Source organism: Microtus oregoni, unplaced genomic scaffold (assembly GCF_018167655.1).
Source record: "Microtus oregoni isolate MIOR12 unplaced genomic scaffold, Mior012 000021F_ref0000039, whole genome shotgun sequence".
Lineage (NCBI taxonomy): Eukaryota > Metazoa > Chordata > Mammalia > Rodentia > Cricetidae > Microtus > Microtus oregoni.
The window spans coordinates 18,583,248-18,611,171 of NW_024543080.1; the positions used below are offsets into that span (position 1 = coordinate 18,583,248).

The following is a 27,924-nucleotide window of genomic DNA, read 5'->3' on the forward strand; positions in this document are numbered from 1 at the left end:
CAGGAAAGCCTTGTAAGGACTCACTGAAGAAGTGCCAGAGATAATGCTCAAACACAGCAGCACTTTTATTAACAAGGACAGAGTAATGTGATCACAAGGAAATAGAAGTGTAAAATGAATGATAGCGTGGTGGCATAAACGAGTACTGAACATGGAGACACCCAGGTGTGCCTCTCAACTGTTGGAGCAAGAAAGTGGCCTGCTAGCCATGAAAGACAAGAGCAACATTTACACCACAAAGCGACTGCAAACCACATTACTTTGAAGAAGGTAATGAAAGGCCATGTTCCATAAAGAAAGGGGTGCCATCTGAGTACTAGCTGGGCCAAAAGTTCTGGTGAATTTCAATATCGCCTGTTTCCTCTTAAAATAAAGAAGTCAAAGTTTATGTTCTGATTAAGAAGCCCAAACCCATTTGCCCTCAGAACGCTGGGTCTAAGTGACAACTACTTGTAACATTGATATATCTTCTTGAGGTCTTCAGTGGAACTAAATCAGCATGTTAACATAATCTGAGGATGAAAATGACAAGGGTACAAAGGAGCCAGTCAGATGTGTACACACACACACATGAGAGCTCCAATTCCAGTGTCGCAGGACAGAGGATTTATGGTGAAAATTATTTTAGACACTGAGTCTTTTTGGCCACTCATTTACTGAGATCCCTTTTCATCACATGATAGCTCTAAACAAATACTTGGAATGCTCAGAAGATTCCACCTTTAGCCTCCTAAGACATAATTTAAGGTGAGACTTGAATAGGAACGCGTATCTTCACACTAGTTTCCTTAGATAGCGTGCCTCATGCTCAGTCTTCAGTCTTCTGTAGAGCTATTTGGTACAAGTAGGCCAAATCTGATTAGACAGTTTGAGGAGGACGTCTTCCCACTTGAAGTATAAGAAATCATTTCAGGACTCGGGATGGAGGAGGGAAGCTCTGTGCGTCTTGCTGTGTTACCTTTATTATGTTCCTAATGTCACTGGCGACAAGTACATCGTCTTCACCAGCCACTTTTGCCTCCTTTCTTCTTCTTCTGTTGTTGTTTCTTTTTCGTTGCTGGGGCCCCTGCAGGCTTCTGGTGTCTTGGGGGCACGATGTTACTTGTAGAGGAAGATATCGTTGCTGCACTGCCAGGTCTTGGGGAGGTGGGTGGGCTGCTCACAGTTTTACTGGCATCTCTGAAATCACCAACCAGAAAGGCTTTTAGTCATTTAGAAATATAGGACAAGGCATAAGCATATATGTTCATGGATTTCACTTTTCCACACCTAATACTTCCCTAAAACTATTCTTTTTTTTTAAAAAAAATAATGACTTAATTTTATGTGCATTGATGTTTTGCCATGGGTGTCAGGTCCCCTGGAACTGGAGTTACAGTTGTGAGCTGCCATATGGTTGCTGGGAGTTGAACGTGGATCCTTTGGAAGAGCAGACAGTGCTCTTAACCGCTGAGCTATCTCTCCAGCCCCAATTCCCACACACTTTAAGGATGGGTGCACCCTACCTCTGTCTATTTCTTCTGAATATTTTTAAACCACCTAAAACTAAAGAAAATGTAATAAGTGCTACATGACAAATTTAATAACTTTAAATGACTATGTAGAAAAAAATTCACATTTTAAATTCTTCTTTCTAGGTATCACCCCTCTATCACACAATTAAATGATTCATTATCTTTAGTTTCAAAACTAAACGTGATTGCTAGGCTGGTCTGTGGTTTGTAATACTAGGGCATATGCTAGGCAAGGGCTCCATTACTGGGCCATTCTCACAGCTCCTAGAATAGTTAGTTTTTAACAATAAAATCACACAGTTTTTGTATCTGTAATAAAATCAAACACTGTATTTTCTTCCTTTCATATATACTGCAAATATTTATCAAGGCTGTAGGACTGTGTTTCTCATACAGCATATAAACAAAAGTCTTCCTAATACTTGAGTCAGATGAACTACACTCGGGGGACTTCTGTTCCTCAGCCACAACTCACAGTTCAGAGGAGGTCCCTGCAGTCGCTCCCTGTGTTCCTTTTCCAATCTGGTCCTTCTTTTTACCCTTCTTTCTTCCTCGGTAGTAAGACCGTTCTCGCATGGGTAGCCATCTTTCTGGATCTGGGGTGACTTTTGGGTCATAATTCTTAGGCAGCTTTCCTAGAAATGATTGTTAAATGAGAAATATACCTAGAATAGTTTCAAGTTTGTTCAAACAACATGTTCATGACTTGGGATAAACACAACTGAAATTAGTATGAGAAAGCCTGTCGGTTTTTGATTTTACTATGTAGCGGGGCTGGCCTTGTACCTGTGATCCTCCTATCTCTCCCTCTGGAGTGCTGGGATTGTAGTCATGCACCATGTTCAGATGTCAAGAAAATTTCTCTTGAAACAGTGTCTCACTATGTAGCCCTGGCTGGCCTAGAACTCACAAATATCCCTATATCTCTGCCTCCCTAGTGCTAGAATTAAAGGCTTGAGCCACCATGTGTAAGGAAAAAAATTTTCCAGATATAACTTTACAAAAATTTATAATTTTTATCTAATAAAATGATACATTTTAAAGAAAGAATGGGGCACTAATATAGGAAGATCACAATTGTGCTACTGAAAGTATGTCTATATATCAGGTAAGAGTAAGCTGATACCCAAGTACTGGGACAAGAAGTGAAGAATAAGTGAGACTTCTGAAGATAATGGACTAATGCAAACATTAGTTTGTAAAATTTCTGTAAACTCAACTATAATAGCAATAACTACACATTTAGAACTTGAAAAATATATGGACTTTTAATAATTCATTTAACTAAGGTTTAAAAATCTATCTCAAACAACAATACAGAAATCGGAGTGTATTTTTTTTTCAAGACAAGGTTTCTCTGTGTAACAGTCCTAGCTATTCTGGAATTAGCTCTTTTTTTTTAATTAATTTATTTATTTGTTATGTATACAATAGTCTATCTGTATGTATGCCTGCAGGCCAGAAGAGGGCACCAGACCCCATTACAGATGGTTGTGAGCCACCATGTGGTTGCTGGGAATTGAATTCAGGACCTTTGGAAGAGCAGGCAATGCTCTTAACCACTGAGCCATCTCTCCAGCCCCCTGGAATTAGCTCTTTTAAACCAGGCTGTCCTTGAACTCAGTGATTTGCCTGCCTCTGCCTCCCAATTGCTGGGATTAAAGGCGTGTACCACCACCATCCGACCTATTTTTTCCTTAAAATCTTACCTTTCTTTTTTTTCTTCTTCTTTTTCAGATCTCCCTGTCTAAAAAGAAATTGAGATTCATTACATCACTGTGATAGAACATGGTTCATTCCATGTGTGCAAAAGAGCAAGCTGGGCATGTTTTCATAAAGGTGCATGTAAGACTTGGTGCCAGTCTAAACTAGCTGGACTGTTAATTCAGTCACACGGCAAACTTTTCTCTTAAGGAAAAAAAATATTATGTGTGTATGATATGTTTGTGGGTTCTCATGTCAAGGCACATGTTTAGAGGTAAGAAACTTTGTGGCATTGGTTCTCTCCTTCCACCACTATGTGGCTTCAGGAGGGAAAACTCCAATTATTAATTAGACTTGCAAGTCAAGTGGCCTGTATGAGCCACCTCACTGTCCCTCAAGTGGCCTTTAGCTGCGAAGCCACCTCACTGGTCTTTAATTCCAAGTCCTGCCTCAAGGCTTCCAGTGCTGGAACCTTCTGAAAGTACCTCCAGGACTGGCTGAAAACAATCTTAAAATGACATACATCAGCTTTAATGTAGAACTCTTTACCCTAGAAATATTATCTATTCATTGAAAAGAGCTATCATGCCTAAATTACCCAGTGTTGTCTGAGGTTTCTGTCACGCTCAGTCCCGCAGCTGTTCAGTCCCAACAAAACACACAGAAGTCTACGTTAATCATAAACTGGTTGGCCTATTAGTTCAGGCTTCTTATTAACTAATTCTTATATCTTAAATTAGTCCATTATTCTTGCCTGTGTTAGCTAGATGGCTTGGTGCCTTTTATCAGTGAGGCAGTCTCATCTTGCTTCTTCTGTGTCTAGATGACACCTGCAGACTGAGCCTTTCCTCTTCCCAGAATTCTCTTGTTCTCGTCACCCTGCCTCTAATTCCTGCCTAGCTACTGGCCAATCAGCATTTTATTAAAAACAATATAAGTGACAGGATACAAGACCACTGTCCCACAGCAAGCCAGTTATCCTGTAAGTAGTGTAAACGGTATATAAAGAACCTAAAAGTACAGAAGTCTAATAATAATAGTAAGTTATTATACAAAAAAAAAAACCTATCATGTCCTCAGGAGTTAACTGTTTGGCAAGATTTTAGAGAATCAAGAATTCTCTGCCAGAGAACATGGATAGGCAATCTTTTAGGAGGATATGGAAAATAAGTTACATTGGCCATGGCACTAGAAGAGAGGATGGATGGGACACCTTTCACTTATTCTGCACTTTTTATTTCATTTTAAAAGATTTATTTATTTCTTACATTTTTGTGTTTTGCCTGCATGTTTGCCTGTACACCAAAAGAGGGCACCAGATCTCATTACAGATGGTTGTGAGCCACCATGTGGTTGCTGGGAACTGAACCAGGCCTCTGGAAGAACAGCCAGTGCTCTTAACCTCTGAGCCATCTCATCTACCCCTACTCTGCACTTTTGTTTTTTGAGACAGAGTTTCTCAGTAGCTATGGAGCCTGTCCTGGAACTTGCTCTGTAGACCAGGCTGGCCTCGAACTCACAGAGATCCACTTGCCTCTTTCTCCCAAGTGCTGGGATTAAAGATGTGTGCCACCATCATCTGGCTTACTTTGCACTTTTTTTCTTTTTAAAGATTTATTTATTTAATATGTCTGCATGCTCAAAGAGGGCACTAGATCTCATTATCACGGTCATGAGATGATGTGGTTGAAGGGAACTGAACTCAGGACCTCTGGAAGAGCAGCCAGCACTTTAACCTCTAAGCCATCTCTTCAGCCTACTCTGCACTTTTTAAAGATAGGGTCTTGTGCACCAGCTGGCTGACTTGGAATTCACTATAGATCAGGCTGGCCTTGATTCACAGAGATCCCTTGCCTCTGCCTCTTGAGTGACAGAATTACAGGCATACCTGACCTGTTTTTGTTGTTGCTTTCCCTTAAAAACTAGCCAAGGCTGGTGTTCAATTGACCCCCCTGCCTGGTAGTACAAAAACGTGCCAGCACGCCTGGCTCATTATGTAGAGAAGGACAGCCTTGAATTGGGAAGTACCTGCCCCATTCCCTCAGTGTTAGATTACAGGTTGCTGACACCATGCCCAACGACTTTATCTTTAAAAACAAAGTTATTTTGATGGTGCTAGGGCTCAATCTCAAGGCCTCCTGCAAGCCAGCCAAATGCTCTAAGACTTAACTACATCTCTAGCTTTGTTTTTCAAAATTTGAACCTTAAAAATTTGTTAACTTTTGAAATAGGCAAAGCAGTTTACTAAGTATACTGACAAAAATAAAAAGTACGTACTGGGAAGAAATCAAGAAAAAATTTTAAAGTCATTATTAAGCACTCTGAGAGTTACCATCAGAAAACAAAACATCTCTTTGTATATTTATGTGTGAGCAGCCAAGAACTGCTAATCAGAAAGCTAAGGCTGAAGAGGTCTCACTCCATCTCTCACTGCTATTCTTAGGACTTTCCACCAGGGACACTTCTAGCAAACCCACGTGAAATCTCCACTCCAATTACTCTCTAAATGTATTTGTTAACTGCTTAATTTTTGGTCAAGGTCTAAGATAAACATGGTAGAGCTTCAAAATAAACTAGACCTTTGCTATTTAATAGTATAAAGAGCATCAATAATGTCTAGTGAACTTACTATACTGATAATTTGAAGCTCAAAAGTCAGCGGTAAGGCCATCAAGATAATTCAGTGGGTTAAGGTGCTTGCCACAAAGCCTGATGACCTGAGTTTGAGCCTTAGAAACATAATATAAAGACAGAACTGACACCCCCCCAATACACAAGTTGTGTTCTGACCTTCACAGAAGTGCAATGGCACAGGAATGTCTCCCTCCACTGAATGATTAATGTAAAAAGAAAAGAGTAGTTGGGCATGGTGGTATATGCCTTTAATCCTAGCACACAGAAAGCAGAGGAAGGATGATCCCTGGGTTCAAGGCCAGCTTGGTCTAGGCTACCCATGGAAATATAAATCATCTTTGTAAAAAAATGCTACAGTTTTCCAGATTCCATCGTTTTAGCTGATTCAAGTTTGAAGCTTTTGGGAACACCAAAATAAAACAGAAAAACATAAAAAAAGACCATTTCTCAAACAAACAAACAAAAAAAGAGTCGGTGTACAGGTGGGACGTGGCCGTAGCATGAGGAGGTGGAGGAAGGACCAGGAATTGAAGTCATCCTCTGCTACACGTGAGTTTGAAGCCAGTCTGGGCAACATTAGATCCTGTTTCAGGGAAGACCAGAGAAGTGGGGTCAGGGCACAGCACGCACATAATAGGCTGGGCATCTCACCAGATGAAGACAGAGAACACTGAGCACCATCTTCAGGCTATCCATGTGAACACATAAGTGCAAAAACATACAACCACACACAAAATCTCTAAAAGAAAGTAAACATGTAGTATAATGATTAAGAGAAAAAGAATTTAGAAGGGCCAATCGCTTATGTTAGAGAAAAAATTACATAAATAGATAGCACTCTAGAATTCACATTAAGACTTAGACTAAATTTATTTTGTCCCCAAAAGCTTGAAATTTGAAGTCAGTTGAAACAATGGAATCAGAAATACTGTAGCATGTGAGGCATCTTTTAAAAGGTTTTTTAAAAAGATGAAAATAGGGGCTGGAGAGATGGCTCAGAGGTTAAGAACACTGGCTGCTCTTCCAGAGGACCCATTTTCAATTCCCAGCACCCACATGGCAGTTCACAACTCCAGCTCCAGGAGATCTGATACCCTCACATGAATATACATACAGGCAAAACACCAAGGAACATACCGAAAAAACAAAACATAAAAGTATAAAAGAAACATTTAGTATCTTCCATGCTCTGTTCATTCTGAACCAAAAATAAAATCTTAAAACATTAAAAAAATATTTCATTGCTGGGGCACGATTTCACCCATCTTTAATCCCAGTACTCAGGAAGATGAATCTCTGTGAGTTCAAGGTCAGTGTGGTCTACATAATGAATTCCAGGCCAGTCAGGGCAACACAGTGAGGCACCTGACTCTCCCCAAAAAGAGGAGGCAAGAGGAGCTCCAGGGCCAGCCAGCCAACCAAGCTATGGTGAAGAGATGAGCTGAACAGGTAAGCTCCAGGAGGGGCTGTGGAAAGGTCCACATATGAAAGGTGTACTCAAATACATGCACAGAAGATTCAAGTTTTTATTCCTAATGAAATTTCTGTTTTTGTCTTCAGACAGGGTCTCATTTAGCTCCAGATAGAGGAACTGGCTGAAGCTAAAGATGACTTGTGTGTCACTATTCCAGTTTATGTGATGTTAGGGATGGATGAACCAGAGCCTCCTGGCTAGGCAGGCACTACCAACTGAGCCATATCCCAAACCATCAAAGTTCTCTTACATAATTTTAAATTATGTAAGTCTTAGAAAATATTTTAAAAATATTTTGTAATTAAAAACATTACCCTTGTTCCTTCGGCTGATTATCTCCAGTAACCTTTCCACCCTTCTTCCGAATGTACGTAGCACCAGGAGAATTTTCAAGAGCCTCGACATCCACTTTTAGTGACATGCTATCCGACGAGGGCAAGTGTTTACTAAGACTGGAGGAGGAGAGGGGTTCAGGAACACAACACACACAATTTGTCTGTCAGGACATCTCTGTCAACAGAAAAATACTGTCTTTTCCTGATGGCCCTTATCAAAAGCAAAACATATTCTTAAATCTTCTACAGAAAACCAAATCACATCAAATCCAGTCTATATTCCGAAAAGAACAGTAACTCGGTAGTGCTGGAGTTCAAGGATTCCCAAGCTTCCAAATGCATAGGCTGTCTCAGAGCGGAGGCTATGCCTAGCAGCTTCTGAGCATCTGATAGGCAGCTCAGTTCTGGGGACACTGCTATGTCAGAGACCACAACTAGCCAATCAGCATATGGAAATTGTTTTTGAACTTGGATTAGTCTTGAACTCGCCATATGGCTAAGGATGATCCGATTCTCCTGCTCCTGTCTTCCAAATGCTAGGACTGCAGGCACACACTACCATGCCTGGTCTTCAAATCATCCTATCAGCATTGTTTGTGATGGGCATGTGACCCCCTTCCCATTTCATTACTATTTTTCAATCCAACTGATAGATCTATAGTCCTAACTTTTGCTTTGTCTAGGCAGAATCAAGTCTGTGAGCTACAATTTCTAATTCCAAACACAAGCACTAGCAGAGCTCCGGCACTCCGTGGAGAGCTGTGCACAGAGGATACGCCTTTGCCTTCTCAGGATCCACAAGCGAGTAAGCAGAAATAAGCTGGGCTAGGGTGTGAATATCTTTTGAATTTTGCCTAAAAGAAGAAATAAAGTTAATAAACAGTTTATAAAACTGACACTAACATAAATAAAGCAATACCCTTCATATGAACAAACCACTTTTCAGGGCTTACTTCCACAGCTGTTCTAGGTCACTAACTGCCTCCTTCTTCCGTCCATACTTGAGCTTGAAGTTTGCAGCTTCTCTTATCAAGGACAAATGAGCAGGGGATTTGGGCTACAGGTTCAATAAAATAAAGTCTTGAGTTAAATATCTAGCCAGTCAGTGAAATTCTATTTATCAGCCCTTTAAAATGGACCTGCTCACTAAATTCTTCATCTTAGTTTTACTAAGTATGTAAACAAGTAATCATCAATTTATGAACTAGAACACAGTCCATTTCTATCTCAGTCACCTGCTGGGAATGGAGGTCTGTGTGAGTGCACCTGCCTAGGATGCCTGGGGTGTGGTTCATCTCTACCACTAGCAGAAAAAACCCAACCAAACAAAACAATGTACTCCCAAAATCAAACCATAAAAGATATGGCGCATTCTCAAACACTAATTCAACACAGTACTTTCCAAAACTGATGCTGATAGTCGATAAGCATGTAAATGCAATGTGTGTGTATGGTAATGTGTACGGATGCATGCGTGGTAGAAAGCTGATACTACCCATGCAGAGATCGACACCGGAAATAATGAAGATGCCTCTATCAGATGAGACATGATACATACTCATTCCAGACACTGCTGTTTTAATAACCAGCCATCCCTGCTTGACTTTCTGAGTGTGTGCACACGTGGACCTACACAGCAAAGAGTGTATAAAAATACGAATGCACTGCTTTGCTTCATTTTGTAGCTGTTCCCTTATGTCTAACAATTTTATTTGAACCTGGCACACTTTACAAAAATTAATGAGTCTAGCAGCTTTCCATTTTTAAAAGAGTGACTCAGAATACTTGGGTTCTCAAAATCTTAGTTCAGGAGAATACTTTATTTATGGAAAAAAATATGCCCTTGTAATACTTCACCCCGTTCCCTTACCTGATGGCTTTGATACCATTGGATAGCTTGTGTGAAGACCTCAATGGCACTATCGATATCTTCCTCGTGGCTGTACATGGTCACTAAGGCAGACACCTGTCCAGCAAAGGAGAAGTTAATGAACAAAATGCTCCATTCACTCTCAGAACATAGTTTTTAAAAATTAAAAATGCTAAGCACTAAAGAAAAATTGATGGGATCTATGCCAGTACCTAATTCACCATAAATGTTATTGTTTTTAGAGAATATAATGCCTAGAAATACTTAGAAAAATAAGGTCTTTTCCAAATACAAAGGCATTTATCTATAAATTGGACTTCTTCTAAAGTAGTGTCAAGTTTTGTAAGATCTGAACATGAAAAATAAGCATTTTGATATACAAACCATCTTGCTAGACATTCAAGTGTGTGATTAGGGAGCTTCCAGCATGGCTGAACTGGAATAAGACACACATCCCCTAAGCTGTAAAAGCTTACCTAGTGAGCGTGTGGGGAGCACGGAGACCCACACTACCTGTGTGCACAGGTAAGTGCTGTGCACTTAAAGGAACAGTAAAGGACAGGAAACAAAACAGCTGCATTTTAAAGACACCATAGTCTGACCACACTGGTCAGACAGAGATAACACAAGTGTGTTGGCCGGTCTTGAACATCAGCATGACACATCCGGGAAGCAGGAACCTCAATTGAGGCACTGACTGCATCAGACTGGCCTATGGCCATGCCTGTGTGGCATTTTCTTAACTGATGATTGGTGTGGGCAGGCCTAGTCCACTGTGAGTGGGGTCATCACTGGGCAAATGGTCACAGACAATATAAAAAATGTGAGCCTAGAGTACAGCAGTACATGGTGTCCCATGGCCTCTGCTTCAATTCCTGCCTCCAGGCTTCCCTTAATTACTACTTTGGTTTACTGTAACCTGTAAGGCAAATGAATGAACTCTTTTTCTACCCAAAGTGGGTTTGGTCAGTATTTTACCACAGCGACAGGAAACTCTGACTAGGTCAAGTCACCAGCACCAGTGAGATCCCGCAGTTGTTCAGAGTATAACAAGAGAGAAATTGCACAGCCTCTCTGGCAAAAAGTCCAACAGCTCAGATGAAATTTTCCTTATAGCAAAAGGCCAGATTTTTCAGTCATATAATGGTATAATTCTAACAGAAAAAAACTGTAGCACAGGCCTTAAAATATGGATGAAGAGAAAGCACTGTGAAGACGGTGCACAATTACCAGTGCTGTGTCCAAGCTGCGCGAGAGCCAGAACTGTGAAGAAAACAGTTCTTAGTTCAATAGACGCAGGTCTATCACCACCCAACCAAGACTGGATTACGAAAAAGACACTTCCGCACCTAGATAAACCCGCAATACTGTGAGCTATATAAACTTAGCTTTTTGAGACAGGGTCACTTCTGTAGTCTTGGCCGGCCTCAAACTGAAAGAGATTCTGCCTCCACTCCTGGTATAAACTACAGTATTTGAACAAAGAACTAAAATCTAAATTTACTGATCACTATTTTTTTAAATTTATTTATTATGGATATAATATTCTGTTTGCGTGTATGCCTGCAGGCTAGAAGAGGACACCAGACCTCATTATAGATGGTTGTGAGAAACCATATGGTTTCTGGGAATCAAACTCGTGTCCTTTGGAAGAGCACGCAATGCTCTTAACCGCTGAGCCATCTCTCCAGCCCCCAGTAACCACTATTTTTAAGCTGTTTTAACAAAAACAAACAACAAAAATAAAAAAAAAATTATAATGACATGATAATCCAGGAAGAAGAAAAAAATCCATATACAGGTCTGAGGTTGAAGCTACCCTTTATGGGTAATGTGGGGCTTAAACAAGACTTAGTACAGCTGTCTACCAGAGCACAGAATGAACTGTGTCCCAGATGAGGAACTGGAGCCATTCTAAATGCTAGTCCTGCCTTACCCATACATGAAGCAGAAATGAAAGAACACAGAGAGCACAGACATGGAGATAGTAGCCCTCTCATGGTCTTCTGGGAGCCACTTGGGAACTTACCATGCCTGGCTTATGCTTTAACTCCTCTATGCTTCTCAGGATGAGACAAGCTTTGGAAATGTTGCCTAAGGAGATGGACACAAAACCAGCACCACAGTGAATAAAGCATAGTGGGGAAAAAATACCAGAAAATTTACTTTCTACCATTTTTCCTTGGGAAAATGCATTTTGCAGTATCTCTGACTACATAAACACAGGGGACTTTGGACGGTGTACCCATTGCTCAGTTCTTAAGTAAGGAAACTGACTTGCTAAGCTTTGGCAACTGTGTTGAGTGTATGGCGATGCAACTATGTACAGAAACATGGAAAATAGGATGTCGGCTGTCTTCCTTGGAGCTGCTGTGGAGACAGGGTCTCCTACAGCATTGCAAGTTTGCAGTTTGACAAGGCGGCTAGTGAGCAACTGCTGGAATCTGTTTCTCAGGGGATGGAGGTTCACACTGAGCTCCGCATGCTCCCTCACTGTCTCCCAGCCTGGAACCATGGCTTCCTACGGAGCTTTTATCCAAGTCTTGTAACTCCTTTTCTTCTTTCTAGACTGGAGCTGAAGGGGGGGGGGGCGGGGGGGGCGGGGCGGGGACTTCCCAAAGGGCCTTAAAATATGTTACTACAGACTAGAGAGTAATGAAAAACTGGTGGTATTAAAATTCTGATTTTACGCTCACTGCAAATCTCAATAACCCAAAATTTCATCTTTAATTCCCAAACAATCCTCAATCTTGTTTCAACTACTGCCTCACTAAGGAACATTTTTTTTCATTTTTCCTTTTTACACTTTTTCCTAAATGCCAACTGTTTTCTCCCAACCCATGAAATTTTCATCTCAGCCACTGTGGCTAGCTAAAATTTTCTGGACAATCTGCTACTGTCCACTGAGAACCTGAGCTGTCTGATGTCGACTTCTGTAATGTCAAGGTCCATGCACCTGCACTGCCCACAGTCCTTTAGTTTTATCTGGCTAATATTAAAACTCACATTTCTGAAACAGGCCATTCTGTTCTTCTTAGTTTAAAATTCAAATAGCTACATGAAGAGAGCAGCTAGGTCACTGGACAACCAAGCTTAATTAAGAACAAACAAACCACAGTCTTCTATTGGGTAGCAAATATATGAGATAAGTTTCTGTGCTTAGCAAAGTAAACAGGAAAAAGGGAACAAGCTATGAAATACTGCAAAGTCCAAAGCGAAGGAGCGCTGTTCTCACTCTCAGAGGCAGGCTCTCTGCACGGGACAGCCCAGGGGATGTAGTGCAGTGCTCTGCAACAGGAGCCTCAGGCTTGCAAGGACCTTTAAGGCTTGAGAATCATCCTAACAGCACAGGGAAAACCCAAAAACCAAAGAGGCCGATTTCCTCACTACTCAATCTGTTGGACATCACGTAGTCTAGTATGTTTGGAAAGAGCAGTTAACCTTAACCAGTGAACAAAGAACTTAAAAGTCAAACATTAATACCTTGAGAAATCTTCAATTGTGCCATGGTAAGCTTGATTTCAGCTGCATTTTCTGGATGTTGATCAGAAAATTCCTAAAATATTTTTAGTTGTGTGTTAAAAATACATGCTTAAAAGTGGCTTAGACAAAAAGTGAAGAAAAACCAGCTTACAGTCCACAACCCCAAAGAACCTAGACAACAAAGAGGACCCCAAGAAGAACATACATGGATCCACATAGAAATGAGAAAAAGACAAGGTCTGAGTAAATTGGGAGTGTGGGGGTCATGAGAGGGTTAAAAGGGGAGAAAGGAAGGGAAGGGAGAGAGGTGGAGAAAAATGTATAACTCAAAAACAATTTAAAAAAAAACATGCTTAACTTATACAACTGTAATATTATAATTACTTATCATATGTATGTAAAATTTCAAAGTTCAGCTTAAAGTATTAAACTTCTGGTTTCTGGACTTTATTTATTTATTTTAAAGACAGGACTTCTGCATAGCTCTGGTTGTCCTAGAACTTAATCTGTAGACCAGGCTGGCCTTGAACTCAGAGATCTGCCTGCCTCTGCCTCCCAGGTACTGGGACTAATGGAGTGTGCCACCAACCTGGTTCAGGTCAAAATCTTACCTTAGGAGAAACTATATTCAACACTCATGCTTTATAGCAAGCTCTCTAAGTAGGTACGGTGATGTTACGATCCCTGCTACACAGACTCGCTTGTTTTAAAGAGACACATTCAACTACTCCCTCCTCACTGGGGGTCTCTGCAAGGCGATTTTCTCTCAGAATGGTCCTAATTTTATCCTGTCCATCTTCTCAACTATTACATTCATGAAACTCATATAACATTTACATAATATGCCAGCTGTTTCAGAATGCTAAAAACCAAGTCAGTATCTCCCTAACTGGAACTATGGAGTAGGACCCAATGAGGCATAAATCACTGAAATGGGGGTCAAGCACGGTGTGGGACTATAAGTCTAAACCTCAATAAAGTCAGCCCTCTAACTCATGCTGTATACACTGACAAATGAAAAAGCATTCTTTGGGATTTACACAAATATTAACATTACAACATATAAAAAAATCTGTAACTTACAAGTCAACTAAAGCCACACTGGAACTTGGTCCGTAGGCTGTTACAGTGTATTGCACAGGCTTGCACATTGTAGTGTAACGAAACAGCTTTAACTACCTGATGCCTCACTAAGCATTCAAGCTCGATGTCTTTACCTGAAGCAGCTCTATTGCTTTTGTGTGTTGCTTTTCACGGCAGAGCTGGGCAGCTTGGATTAACACAGGCAAGAGACGCTCAGGACTCTGGGACTGCAAGCTGGCAGATATTTTTCGGCACTGTTCTGCCTAAAAGATGCACCCCTTATTAATAAGTGTATTAATAAAATTAAACATTAAATAATCCAAAATAAAGGGATGGAGTAATCAGCTTGAATTAAAATAGGTGAAAAAATATGTAGGGTTAAACACATCAGTTTATAGCATCCATCTTGTGGTTTATGGTAAGGACAAAACTTGTAGTTACTGAGTTTAAGAGAGTCCTAAAAGCAGTAAGCAACAAGCAAATTCTAAATCAGTTGTTCTCAACCTGCGGGTCATGACCCCTTTGGGGGCGTCAAATGTCCCTTCCATGGAGGTGGCCTAAGACTATCAGAAAACATAAATATTTGTATTATGGTTTATAACAGTAGTAAGATTACAGTTATGAAGTAGCAGCAAAAATAATTTTATTGTTGGGGGGGTGTCACCACAACACAAGAACTGTATTAAACGTCACAGCATTAGGAAGGTTAAAAACCACTGGATTAAATGATCATCTGAAACCTAAGTTTCAGGTAAATGAAATTTAGAATTTCTTCCTAAAAGCAACACAATGAACAGAAAAGCCACGGAAATATATTTCTTGCTGAAACATCAAGAAACTTGACTCAGCTCTAAATAATAAAAACATTACTGCTTCTCATGTTTTTGGACTAAAATCTTGTATGTATGAATTCAGAATTTAATTAGGAATACAAATAAAGAACTGAATCCCTTGGGGGCTGGAGAGATGACTTAACAGTTAAGAGCACTGGCTGTTCTTCCAGAGGATCTGGGTTCGATTCCCAGAAACCACACGGTAGCTCATGACTGTAACTCCAGTTCTATGGGAATCTAATAACAGGCAAACTCGTGGTGCTCAGACAGACATGCAGACAAGACACATAATAATAAATATAAAATAATTATTTTTTAAAAAAGAATTGTAACCCTTAACATTTCTAATTTGTGCTATGTACAGTAAAATGGAAGTTGGGTATTAGATCTGACTGATGTCTTTAATGATTCTGTTTTAATTCAGAAAGATTAGCAATGAAAGTAACAAAAGGGCTAGGCATATAGCTCAGTAGTATATGCAAGTCTGTGATCAATCACCAGCAGTTAAACAGGAAAGAGAACACCCCCTCCCACAAAGCTGCTAACTTTCTCTAAAGTTATTAAGTCCATATGCTTAGAGAATTACTTGTTTAGCAAAATTACTAAACTTATATGTAATACTAAAGAAGGAAAAAAGACGAAACAGATCATACAGATACCTGTCGTGCCTCTTAAGCCCACGTAGTACAAGGTCAGCCAGGCAACAGACTTATTACTTACCTGGTTTGTATACATAGCCAGCAAAGCTTTGTTAAACTCTATGGCTTGCAGCTGTCTCTTAGAGAGCTTGAACTCTACTCCTTCTGCATTGGTTAATTTTACTTTCTTCTTGGAGTCAAAGACATTTTGGTCCTGACAAAGAAAAGTTGCCCACCATTAGCAGAACTTCCACTTTGGCTTGTGACTCTCAAACGCCTTCCTTTTCCATTCATTTATTTCACATAAACACAATAAGAAAGCTTGGTTTTTGTTTGTTTATGTAAACACATATTCCTTGTCTACTTATAGCTATGGACATGCTGCCATGACATTCTTTACGGGAGAACAAGCTTTTGTTTCATCTTCCCAATGTTGGATGCTGGTTTTGAGACTTTTCGTTTTTAGTGTTTGGTTTTCAGACAGGTCTCACTCTACAGCCTAAGGTAGCCTGGAATCCATAGCAGTTCCCTGCTTTGGCTTCTCAAGTGCTACGATGTCAGGAGTGAACCACCGTGTCTGTTTGTTTTGTACTCTGTAAGTAATAAATATGGACAACACAAACCCTAGTCACTTAAGACTACAAAGATGCTGGGCAGTGGTGGCACATGCCTTTAATCCCAGCACTCGGGAGACAGAAGCAGGCAGATCTCTGTGAGTTCAAAGCCAACCTGATATACAGAGTGAGATCCAGGACAGTCAGGGCAGTTACACAGAGAAACCCTGTCTCAAAAAATCAAAATGACCACAAAGACACATACCTTCAGTGTCTATTAACCATGCCGTTTAGAATTTAGATGAGAAGTGAAGAAGGTGACAATCCTGCTTGAATTGTGGCTAAGAAAATCCCTAAGTTTCTGAAACAGACTCCACTTGTAGCAGACAACATGAATGTAGTACAGTCACTAATTCCCTTTCCTAAGTTCAACTAGGCAGCCACATGAAAAATCAATTTCTGATAAAAAAAAAAAAAGAAAATCAATTTCTGAAGCTTCTTACAGGGCAACCATGTACTTAGCACCGAAGCTCTGAATTCAAGCCCCAGCTCTTCATAATGAGGGTGAGAGGGGTAGAAGACAAAATTATCGAACATTGTGCATTTCTTAAGAAGGTAATACAACTAAGCCATAAAGCACTCTGTAGACAGTTTCTTTTGCTTGCAAGCATATTCTTATTTTTATTGCTTTGAGATAGTCATAGGTGGCTATAGCTGGTCTTGAATTCTTGAGCTCCCTACCTAACTCTACCTCCCAAGTGCTGGGGTTATAGGTATGAGCCACTACTCCCAATACCCACGCTTTTGAATTAGGTATTATTACTACTTTTTATAATTCAATTCTTTATGTATGCCAATTTGAGACTTTTCTTTTTATTTATTTGGTTTTCCAAGTAAGGGTTTCTCTGTGTGACAGCCCTCGCTGTCCTGGAAACTCCCTCATACAAACAGCTTCTTTCAGTCTCCTACCATTGAAGATAAGGAACAGCACGATAAATCAAAGAGTTGATTTCAAATCTCAACTTGAATTGTTTTTCCATTTAAACAATGTTCCACATAGTAATTAATTTGATTAGCATAGCACTCTTAAGTTAGAAATACCTATAGCCACTCCTATAATGTTTCACAGAGGGTAGGTGGGTAGGACAAACCACCTACCCATATCTTGTTCCCCATTACTGCCCTCCCCCCAATTCAGACTCAGAAAAGGAATATAAAACACCCATGTATTTAAAGGTCCAAACTACTTATATTTCTAACACAAAGATATTCTTCATTGTTAGCATAAAGTAGACAGTAAATATTTTATTAAATCTAAGGCCTACAACTAAAAAAGTTTTACTACTTGAATAAACATGGCAAAAACACCAATACTATGAGTTGAGAATACTTTCCATTATGAGTTTGTTACACCTGAATTTCTTTCTGTAATGGAAAAAAGAAAACATTCTAGAAAAAAGCTGGGATAATATGTTCTCAGCATAAAACACGTGTAGAAAATCCAGAGTTCATACCTTATTAATGGTAATGATGTTATTTGCGATTACGGCAAGTAGAGCCACATCTGTTGGCCTGTGAACAAGCAACAGTTAGCATCAGACACACTGTCAACAACAACAAAAGCCTCATCCCCAGGGATGCTTCATTTCAACAACTCACTTCAGCTTTATTATCTGATTGTAGAGCTGCAGCGCCTCCTCGGTGCGACCCTGCAGCTGCAGGATATACGCCATCTGACCATGAATGATGGCCAGCTCTGCCTGTGGGTCTTCCTCAGCCCCATCCTAAGCAGAAATAAATAAATAAAAAGAAACAGCTACATATTTTTTTTATCAAGTATTGCAGACATATGAAATATACACAATCTTCATGAAGTTATGTAACTTCAAGAATCTTCCCTGAGAATCAGCTTTGATTTCAGAATTGAATTTCAGAAAACTGTTGAAGGAAAATGGAAAGGAGGTCTTGAACAAGTATGGTTACAGATGCAGGAATTTAAGGTATTAATTACTAAATGTATTATAAAAAAGTAACATGTGCTTTTCATGACTTCTCCCCAAATTCTTAAAAACTGCTTTCTTGCAAAACCACATTTAAACATGCTTCTCAGGATTGTATAGCTCAGTGTTAAGAGCACATACTGCTTTTAACACTGGGACCTGAGTTCACTTCCCAGCATGGAGATCTGGCACCTCACAACTGCCTGTAACTCTATTTCTAGGGAATTCAAAGCTCTCTCCTGGATTTGCTGGACATATGGCAGAATGCTTCCTAGCATTCATGAGGGCCCTTGGTTCGATCCCCAATACCTAAAAAAAATAGATGCAGATGGCTTTCTTAATTGATGCCCCAGATTAAGCTAATAATGTAACTTATATGCCGAAGGATTATTCTCCAATCCTTCCAGAAAGACTGGCTGGTGCATTCATAACGAATAAATATACAAAGCTAGGCGGTTATATTCTTTATCCACGAGTATACATATTCATGTATGTACATGTACCATCTTCTCATCCCATCTACTTTCTTATTTGTCACTTGCTCAGAACCTGTTCATCAGGGTAGGCTGCACCTCTAGAGGGCTGGGATTACAGTGCAAGATGTACACAGCATGCCCAAGAACCCAGCAAATAAAACTCATTATCAGCATCCACAGCTAGCACTTCACAGAGTAAGCCATCTCCCAGCACCCAGTACTTCTTTTACTAACCGAGCACTAAGCTGGTCAAAGTATACTGGCTGGGTGGGTATGAGATGCTGTTCCCAAATGCATGATTTCATTTGTGTTTGATAGAGAAATGTTAAAACTAAGAATTAAAGTAAAAGAAGAACAAGCGCAAAAAGATGCTTGTCTCAATACAAATCACACATAATGCCCAGATTTGCTGAAGGCGAGTTCCTGAAGAAAATTACTATCTGATCAGATAAGAACCAAATGTATGCAGTCATCTTTCCCACAAAGTTAAAACACAATTATGAAACCTCCCACTACTATTAGTCAAAACATAAAATTTGGTTTTATTGAATACTTACAGAATCTTCTGAAAATGAACGACGACAAAGATCTATAGGAGAAAAATGGTAAATGGCTTTAAAATTAGTATTGCTGGGCACTTCCTATTCTTTTCACAGTTCAAAGGGCAAAGCTAATTTCTGAGCAATTTTCAAGCAGTCTACCAATTGAGATACATCCTTAGGCCCAGAGTTTTTGTTTGTTTGCAATTGTTAATTTTAGATGTAGGTTTTGCTAGCATGTAGTATGTGCATCATGTGTGTGTGCCTGGTGGCTATGAAGGCTAGAGGAAGGAATCTGGTTCCCTAGAATGGGAATTGCATATGGTTATGAGCTACCATGTGGGTGCTAAATCAAACGGGGGTCCTCTGGAAGAGCAGCCAGTGCTTTTAAATGCTAAGTCATCTCTCCAGCCCTACCACAGCTTTTTTATGGGAGGACTGGACTAGGAACAAGTTCATTCATTGCAAGGCAAGCACTTTACTGACTACGTAACTCCCTCCAGCTCCATGACCTATCTTTAACAACACAGAAACTCATGCTACTTATAAACTCGTTCTCCTAAACATCCCTTCAGTTTAAAAATTCTCTCTCTCTCTCTCTCTCTCTCATTTAATTCTAGAAATAGAATTCCTGGATATGGCAGTGCATCATGTGTGTGCCTGAAGCCTGTGGAGGGCATAAGAGGGTGACAGATCTCCTACACTTAAGCTATAGATGGTTTTGAGCCAAATTTTAAATCTGCTAAATTTAAATTTAAATCACCCAAGCTTTCTCTCTTTCCTCTCTCATTCCTCTCCTTCTTCCCTGTTTTCTTTTCTATTTTGGAGCTGGAGACTGAACCCAAAACCTTGTAGAATGTTAAATGTACCCCTACCACCCTGGTTTTAAATTAAAGGCTTCAAAGTATAAAATGTATGTAGAAAAATAGTAAATGAGCTAAAATATCCTTGAGTGGTACAGTTCATATGTGCACATGTACACAGGAGTAATATGTATTGAGTAGAAATAATAACTAATATTATGGAATGACTTTTAAAAAAAATTTTAAACTTACATTTATAAAATTTATTCTGTATGTGTGTGCGCACATGAGCATGTGTTTGTGTATCATGTCATGTGGAGGTCAGAGGACAACCTGTAGTAGTCAATCCTCTCCCACCATGTGGCTATCAGGTCATCAGGGATAGAGGCCAGCACCCTAACTCGCTGAGCTGATTTACTGGCCCTTCACTGGTTCAGGAATCATTTTATTATAATACTGTTTTGTTGTGAGTCAATTAATTTACACTTAGTCCTCATATTAACCCCTCAAAGACCTATTCTTCAAAATCAAACTTTAGAAACAACTTTAATTCTTCAACAGAACTAGAAAGATGGCCAATGAGAGATGGCTAGACAAACCTCTGAAAATCTCACTGCCCCAGTAACTTCCACTTCAGAATTTCACAAATATTAAATGCGATTTTTAGAGATTATATAGAGTTATGTATCCCACACTGTAGTTACAGAAAGCTTTAAAAACTCCCAACCTTCAGCTTTCTGTAGGATTTTCATGGCCTGGTTCAGCTGGCCTTGCCCTATCAGTGCACAGGCAGCATTGTAGCAGAGCTCATGTGTGCCTTCTTGGAGACCCAAGTTCTCCTGTCACAGAGAAAAACGTCAGTCAAACCGCAAGTACATGAATATTGTTTCATAGCTGCGTGATCAGAAGGATACTCACTGGAACCACCTTCTCCCAATTGCTCTGCGCTGCAACAACTGCCGACAGGTTTGTTTTCCGTTCCTCATCATAATCGTCCTGCGAGTTCCGGACAAGATCTCTGTACACAGCCAAGCACTCGTCATACCGTTCCAAGCGGTAGAGCTAAGGCCAAAACAAAGAAGTCAGAGGTGACTAAGGGTCTTGGTTTCAGACGCACTAACGTTTTCTGGAACCAGTAAGGAAGGAACATGGGAACACAATAGGAGCAAGTGAAAGGTTTATCTTTTGTATATATTTTTAACTAGTTTTGTGTGCTAATACTTTCAAGAAAAATTGCTTGTGATGAATCTATTATAATATACATTTGTAGGTATTATAATACCTATATTTAGAAAGCAAGTTCTTTATCTTTCTATAACGATCTATGCAATCTATAAAAATCTATGTAATTTGGCTATCTGAATTACAATGAAGAAAAAAGGCCACACAAAATGATTACTAAGTGCCAGTAAATAGAAGAAAAATTAAATGCCAACTAAAGCCTTAACATTTCCTATTAGTTCACTCTATACAACCTTTACTCTCTGTTTCTCAGAAGTTAAGGGTCACACAATATGATAGTAGCACCAAGTATATACAACACTAGTCCTGCTTTAGTCAGGTTGTTCTAAAAGGACGGCAACAGGGCTGGGCGTGGCAGCACATGCCTTTAATCCTAGCAGGAGGATCTCTGTGAGTTTAAGGCCAGTCTAGTCAACACAGCAAGTTCCAGGCCAGCCATAGCTATATACTAAGAAAGAACCTTCCTTCAAACAAAATCAACAAACAAGAAGGGCAATAACAGTTGCTCCTCTAGACCCATTAGGCACCTATGTGTCCAGAGACTAGTTCCTTCAAGTCCTGGAACCTACCTATAATGATCCAGTTTACACCTCTGTCCTCTCATCATTAACAGCACTTTCAGATCAGGCTGAATTTTGTCTGAAATCCTTGGAGAATATTTTCAGGGGCTGGAGAGACAGCTCTGTGGTTAAGAGTACCTGTTCTTGCAAAGGACCCAGGTTTAACTCCTACTATCTACATGGTGGTTCACAACCATCTGTAACTCCAGTTCCTGGGCATGGGACACTGTCTTCTGACCTCTATGGCACAAAGCAAGCATGTGGTGCACATACTATACATGGAAGCAGAATACTCACACATACATACAATGAATAAATCTAATTTTAACAATTTTAAAAACAGAATATTTTCATAGGGCATAGTTTTACAAATAAAATATCTATTGCAAAAAAAGTCCCCCAAATTCCCACCCTTCATAATCATCCTATTTTCAATTTAGAATACTAGTTAATATTAGAAATATTGTCTCACCTATGTACACAGCTCACTGGCCTTACTTTACCTTTCTAACTAGAAGTTCCAATCTCATGCACTGACCTTGAAGAAATCTTAGCTTATAGAATGCTATACATACAACTCTTCCAGCAAAGAGCAAGAACAGGGAATATAGTCAAATCTCAAGAACTGGTTTGGTGGCTAATTCTGTTGAGATCAGGATGGGCTGGATTTCCTCAACCCTGCTCCATGTTAGGGCTAAGGCCATGCTTCCTTGGCATGACTGTCAACAAGTATTGAAAGCAGTAATTACCACTTGTCCGTAAAGCTCCTTTAGTTTGTCTGTCTGCTGGTTGGCACTTTCTATTGTCTTCAAGGCATTTTCAATTCTGTTCAGCCTGTACTCGCAATATGCCTTCTCAAAGGAGAGAGAATTACTGAAGAAAAAATAAATAAATAAAAAAGGATCTGATTATTATATAATAATGTAACACTCCATATATACCAGATTGCTCTAAGCCTGTGGTTCTCAATCTGTGGGTGATGACCCCCAAAGACAATCAGAAAACACAGATATTTACAATACAATTCATAACAGTAGCAATAAACAGTAGCTACAAAGTAGCATTGCATTAATTCTATGGTTGGGGGTCACCACAACAGAGGGATTATATCAAAGGGTCTGAGCATGAGGAAGGCTGAGGGCCACTGCTCTAAGCACTTAAGGCATGTTAATCTATTTAATAGTCAAAACAAAGCTTTCTGACTTCCCTCCCAAATCACACAGACTCTTAAAGAGGCACAAAGTACTACATTCATTTCCTCATCGACTCTTCTTTTTCGTGAATATTAACAAAACTACTGGTATTTTGAAATAAGCATTAAAGATGGCAATTGTGGACTAGCTAAACCCACGACTGCCTTAGATACAAATACTCAAATGGTTCATCTTGACACACAGCTAGTAGAGTGCTTACCTAGGATACACCAAGTCCTGGTTCTATGCCCAGCACCCCACAACTGCATGTGGTACACATCTGTTATCTCAGCCCTGGGAAGTACGGGTAAAGATCAGAAACCTAAGCTCTACCTCAGCTACTTCAGGAGCTCGAGACCAGTCTGGGAGACACAAGATGCCAAAGAAAAAAGTTTCTTAAATCTTTCTAATAAGTTATATGATGCTTCTGTTTTTGTTCATGAAGCAAATAATTAGCAAAGGGAAAAATTAGAAGTAAAATATTGTATTTATAATTAACTGGCAAAGATAAAACCAAACAAGCAGCATTTAAATACCCAGATTTAAAACTCACCCATTAATGTATCTAAAGTTCACTTTGAAATTTCAACTAAAATCTCCCACTCAGAAAAAAATCTATCAAAACAAATGTAAAAAAGTAACCATTCAGGAAGTTCACATTCTGTGAAATAATAAATTAAGTTAAAAAACCAACAAAAACTTAAACAACTGAAAGGTCTTCCCTAAACAATTAATGGAGTTAGGGCCAAAGGTCAGGCAAAGCCTGCCACATCACTTTAAAGCCTTCCATCAATTTAGATGTGCCTATGCTCTGACCTTATACATATCTATTGATGGATTCATGATTGCTTTCTCCCTCCTTTCCCCGCTCCATGAACTATTACTCACGCCCTTCACCAAACTCCACCTTTGGAAACAAAGTCTCAAACTAGGAACTCGGCCTCAGCATCCTGAGAACAGGATTACAAGCATAAATTATACACCTGGCTCTTTTCACATTTATATTCTGCATTCCTTTATAGTTTGCCCCTTCCTACTAGTTCAAAAGAAATAAAGCTGGGGGCTGTGGCACTTACCTGTCATCCCATCGTTCAGGAGGCTGAAACAGGATTTTAAAATTTGAGACCTACTTGGGCTACACAGTAAATTCCAGGCTATCAAGGATTAGACCCAGGACAAACAAACATGCAAATACAAAACAATGAAACCAGGGAAAACAAACAAAAAACCCCAATAAATGCTTCTGATGGTACAGTAGAACAGAACAAAAGTAACTACTGCTTCTTCCAACTTCAGAAAGACCCATGGCAAACAACAACAAAACAAAACAAAACAAAGGGGAAAGAAAAGTAGGTCAAAAGTATGTGACTAGTGGAAGCAAACAACACTAACAAAGTATTCCTAGTAACTGGACAACTCACTGAACCACTTACTTGGCTAACACTTTGGTGTGAGTATTGATGACATTCAAGGCTTCTTTGAAACTTCCATTCTGAATAAGGCAAACAACTTTGCAGTGCAGGGCAGTTACGTCATCCTTGTTGATCTGCAATACTAGAGAACGATTTTAGGTAAGTCATTTTTAAATCCAATTCTTACCCAATTTTTTACTAAATAAAAATGGGAAGATAGCTCGCCTAACATATGTGAGGCCCTAAGTCCAATTTCTAGCACTGCAAAACCAAAGGACAATGTAGACACGATTTATCTCAAATTTTCCTTTTCCCATAAGGAGATCAAAGAGATATACAAACAACTCAGGTGGCCTAGGCTGAATGCTAACAGAGGGTCAGTGTCAAAATGACTAGGATCATGGTTGTCCTTGCTCCTGGTCAACTACAGGAGTTCAATTCTCAGTTTACGAGTCAAAGGAATTTCTAGAAAGTGATATATATTGCTAAAATGACAGTCCTGGCTGGTTAAAGTATTACTGCAGAGGGTTACACAGCTAAGTATTGGTTGGAGGCCCAGTTAAGGGATAGTGTTAATTCAAGTAGAATCAAGGATTCAAATTAGTCGCTATTTTCCTCAATGCACTGTGGCCACCATCATTATTTTCACAGTAACTCAAAAACCCAAAGGTGCAAAGTGTAGGTTACTGCTGTACCTTTTACATAACTAGTGTTTTGCGCAGCTAAACCGTTCGGTAGTTACATTACCAAGCCTAACACACAAGCGCATCTACTCTATAGAATTTAGCAGGGCCAAATTACAGGCACGTAGTGAAGAATAACAACGTATGGAATCTCATACTGAAGACAATTAAAATTAGAAATGATCACTTATGGGGGGTAAAAACACAGATCCGAGTTTTCTTCCTATGTAATTTTAAATGTTGTGGCACTTACGCGGAGACACACACACACTCACACACTCTGGCTAAACACCACGGGGGAGACTATATACGTGGAAACGAATAAATGGAGCCTTGACATCCACACCCCACCCCTTGTCTGCAACAAGCTGTTACGTATCCAGCAAGGTTGCTTCTCCTGCCCCTACCCTTGCCCCAGTCAACAGGTTCCCTCCATGAGACTGTACGGATCAGTTCTCTCAAGATAACGAAGAAGAAGAGTCAATTTGACGTCTCTGCAAAATCCGGCAGCGGAGAAGAAATCGAGAACAATTTGGATGCGGTCCGGGACGCCGCGGTCTCTTTAAGGCCCCCCTCCCCCTCGGCGTCGGATCCCGCGGGCACGGAGGAAGTCCACGTGGCCTTAAGCAACCGAGCCCGGGCCGCCGGTGGCCGTGGGGCTGCCGCCCGCCTCAGAGTTTGGGGCTGCGCCGGAAGACGCAGCGATCCCCACGGCGCTGTGCTGAGGCGTCGTGCGCTGGACACGGACGGCGGCGTCCTGACAGCCCGGGCCGCCCCGACACTTACGCTTGTTGACGGTCTTGAGGGCACGCGTGAAGTCGCCGTTCTGGCCATAACGGTTCACCTCACTCCACAGCGCAGGAACAGACACCCCGCCGCTGCCGCCGCTCGCCATCTTGGAGGAGACGAGGGTAGGAGCGGGGCGAACTCTGCCCCGGAAGAGAATCTCGAAGTTGGCCGGGCGGAGGAGGAACTTAGTGGTTGCTAGGCGACTGGGAGTCGCCAGCGCTAGCGTCGGAAACCGCTCTTCTTCCGGTCTCCCGGCTAGAAACTGGTTTACCTAGTGATTAGCACTCCTACTCCCGACGAAAGGCGGCTGGAGGAAGAAAGGGTAGGGCTCAGGAGGGGCTCACCGAAGTTGTCCGCCCAAAGCCGCGCAGCCACGGTGGTCAGGCTGCGGCGGGGCGACAGGCTTCGGGAGAGAAGTAAAGCCCGTAAGGCGGTAACTAAGAAACCCTCGGGAGTCACGTGAAGGAGGCAGGTAGAGGCACAGCTTCTCGTGGGTGTTTCAGAATTGCCATTAAAGGACTTGGAACGGTGGTTAGAACCCGGGGCTGACTCTAATGCGGACGCAAATGCGAAGGCACTGTTTAACCTCTTCGAGATCCAGTTCAGGAGCAGAGGGTTGGCGCCTAATCAGGCGAGAATGCCCAGTTCAGAACTGGATTCTACGATTTATGTGGATGCCACACAGTAAACTACTTCTTGGAGGACTTCCTTCAAGTACCTCTGTAAGTTCACATAGCCTTTCTACATCCTGGTTCTAAGGGGTCAACTTCCTTGGGTGGCGGTGGAAAGCAGGCCCATGCATGCTAAGTGCTCTTACCATCAGCTACGCACTCCGTACCAGACTGTACCTCTGAGCATTGATCCTTTAAGTATTTAAGTACTATCTTACTCTTATAATCCTGAGGCCAGAAACCTTATTTACTTTGCTGTCACTGCTTTTTATGGTAACCGGGGAGACCTGTGCCAAACCTCCCTTCACTTCCTCCAGAGTCAACCCCAGGTTCTCCTAATGCGGTTGTTATGCAGTCCCCCCCGCCCCCAGAGTTTCTCTGTGTTAACAGTTCTGCTGCTGCCCTGAAGCTCGATTTGTAGACCAAGCTGGCATAGAACTCAGGAATGTCTGCCTGCCTTTGCCTGGAATTAAACGTGTACGCTACCAGTACACCGCCACCACCTGGCTGTTACTCATCTTTTAAACCAAATATTTATTTCCTATTGTCTGAGTCAAGGGCTGTCTAGCCAGTGGTCATATGGTGCCTGCCAACTTTGTGGGCTTAGTGTAATACATCATACTGAACTAAGATTATTTTGGATCATGAATTCACAAATTTCAGCCCATGGTTGGTTGGTTGCTTTGGAACCTTGGCGAGGAAGAGCATGGTGGGAAGCTTGTGGTAGTCACCTAGAGCTGCTCACTTAATGATTACCATGAAGCAAGAAGCTGGAAAAGCCCCAATCCAAATGTCTCCCTTAAGAAGACACTCTAACTAGGCTCCACCTTCTAAAGGTCCCACCACCTCTAAACAGTGTCAAAAGGGTCTTTGGAGGACAGCTGCTGGACATGCACTAGATGTGTCTCCATCTTTGGGAATTGTCACTATTTTCATTCATTGAGTATTTCAGTGGCATGTGTATACCTAGAAATTGACTTGTTGCTGAGATAAAACAAGATGTCCAGTGTACTGGGGTTATGTACTTCCTAGCTGGAAGTGATAAGCAATAAACAAAGATACCTGGTGGTGGTTTAAGTTTTATGAAAAAACTGAGGGTGATGATTGAGAATAAAAGGAGATGTTAATCCCCCTCTTTATTCTCTGCATTTTTCCTTAGATTTCAGAAAGTCTATCAAAAGCACCTTGTCACTATTCCATACTAGGGTCATTTAAAGTATTGAAGCTAATTCAGTCATTTGCCCAGCACACACAAGGACCTGTGTTCAATCCCTTCCACAGGGATGGGTGATCCCACAAAAGACAAAATCAACGAAAACCAACCTCCTCACACACACAAAACCACCGGCCATGCAAACACTACAAAGGACTGTTTAGCAAAGACTTACTAAGGGCAGAAAGTCAGTTGTACTCATCTTTGCATCCTCAGAATCT

At 40.7% G+C, this 27,924-nt stretch overlaps 1 protein-coding gene across 1 annotated transcript; it reads right to left on the bottom strand.

Moving 5' to 3' along the window:
• Positions 1 to 41: 41 nt before the first annotated feature.
• On the bottom strand, positions 42 to 25,952 carry Srp72 (signal recognition particle 72). The gene is made up of 19 exons (XM_041671612.1): positions 25,817 to 25,952; positions 24,369 to 24,489; positions 22,492 to 22,615; positions 20,859 to 21,002; positions 20,668 to 20,779; positions 19,156 to 19,187; positions 17,782 to 17,906; positions 17,637 to 17,694; positions 15,651 to 15,782; positions 14,232 to 14,360; positions 13,015 to 13,087; positions 11,561 to 11,625; positions 9,532 to 9,627; positions 8,615 to 8,718; positions 8,438 to 8,515; positions 7,641 to 7,778; positions 3,224 to 3,261; positions 1,990 to 2,149; positions 42 to 1,179 (listed from the first exon to the last, which is right to left on the bottom strand). Exons 1-19 carry the CDS (start codon positions 25,923 to 25,925, stop codon positions 1,002 to 1,004), a joined length of 2,016 nt encoding a protein of 671 aa, XP_041527546.1. The 5' UTR covers positions 25,926 to 25,952; the 3' UTR covers positions 42 to 1,001.
• Between the last annotated feature and the right edge of the window lie 1,972 nt (positions 25,953 to 27,924).

Excerpts from the sequence above, each read along its gene's own strand:
- Srp72 (XM_041671612.1), bottom strand. The coding sequence starts at position 25,925 with ATGGCGAGCGGCGGCAGCGGCGGGGTGTCTGTTCCTGCGCTGTGGAGT. Across the intron at positions 11,626-13,014 it reads ACAATTGAAGATTTCTCAAG|GCAACATTTCCAAAGCTTGT; the intron begins GTATTAATGTTT and ends CCATCTCCTTAG. Across the intron at positions 3,262-7,640 it reads AATCAGCCGAAGGAACAAGG|ACAGGGAGATCTGAAAAAGA; the intron begins GTAATGTTTTTA and ends ATTTCTTTTTAG.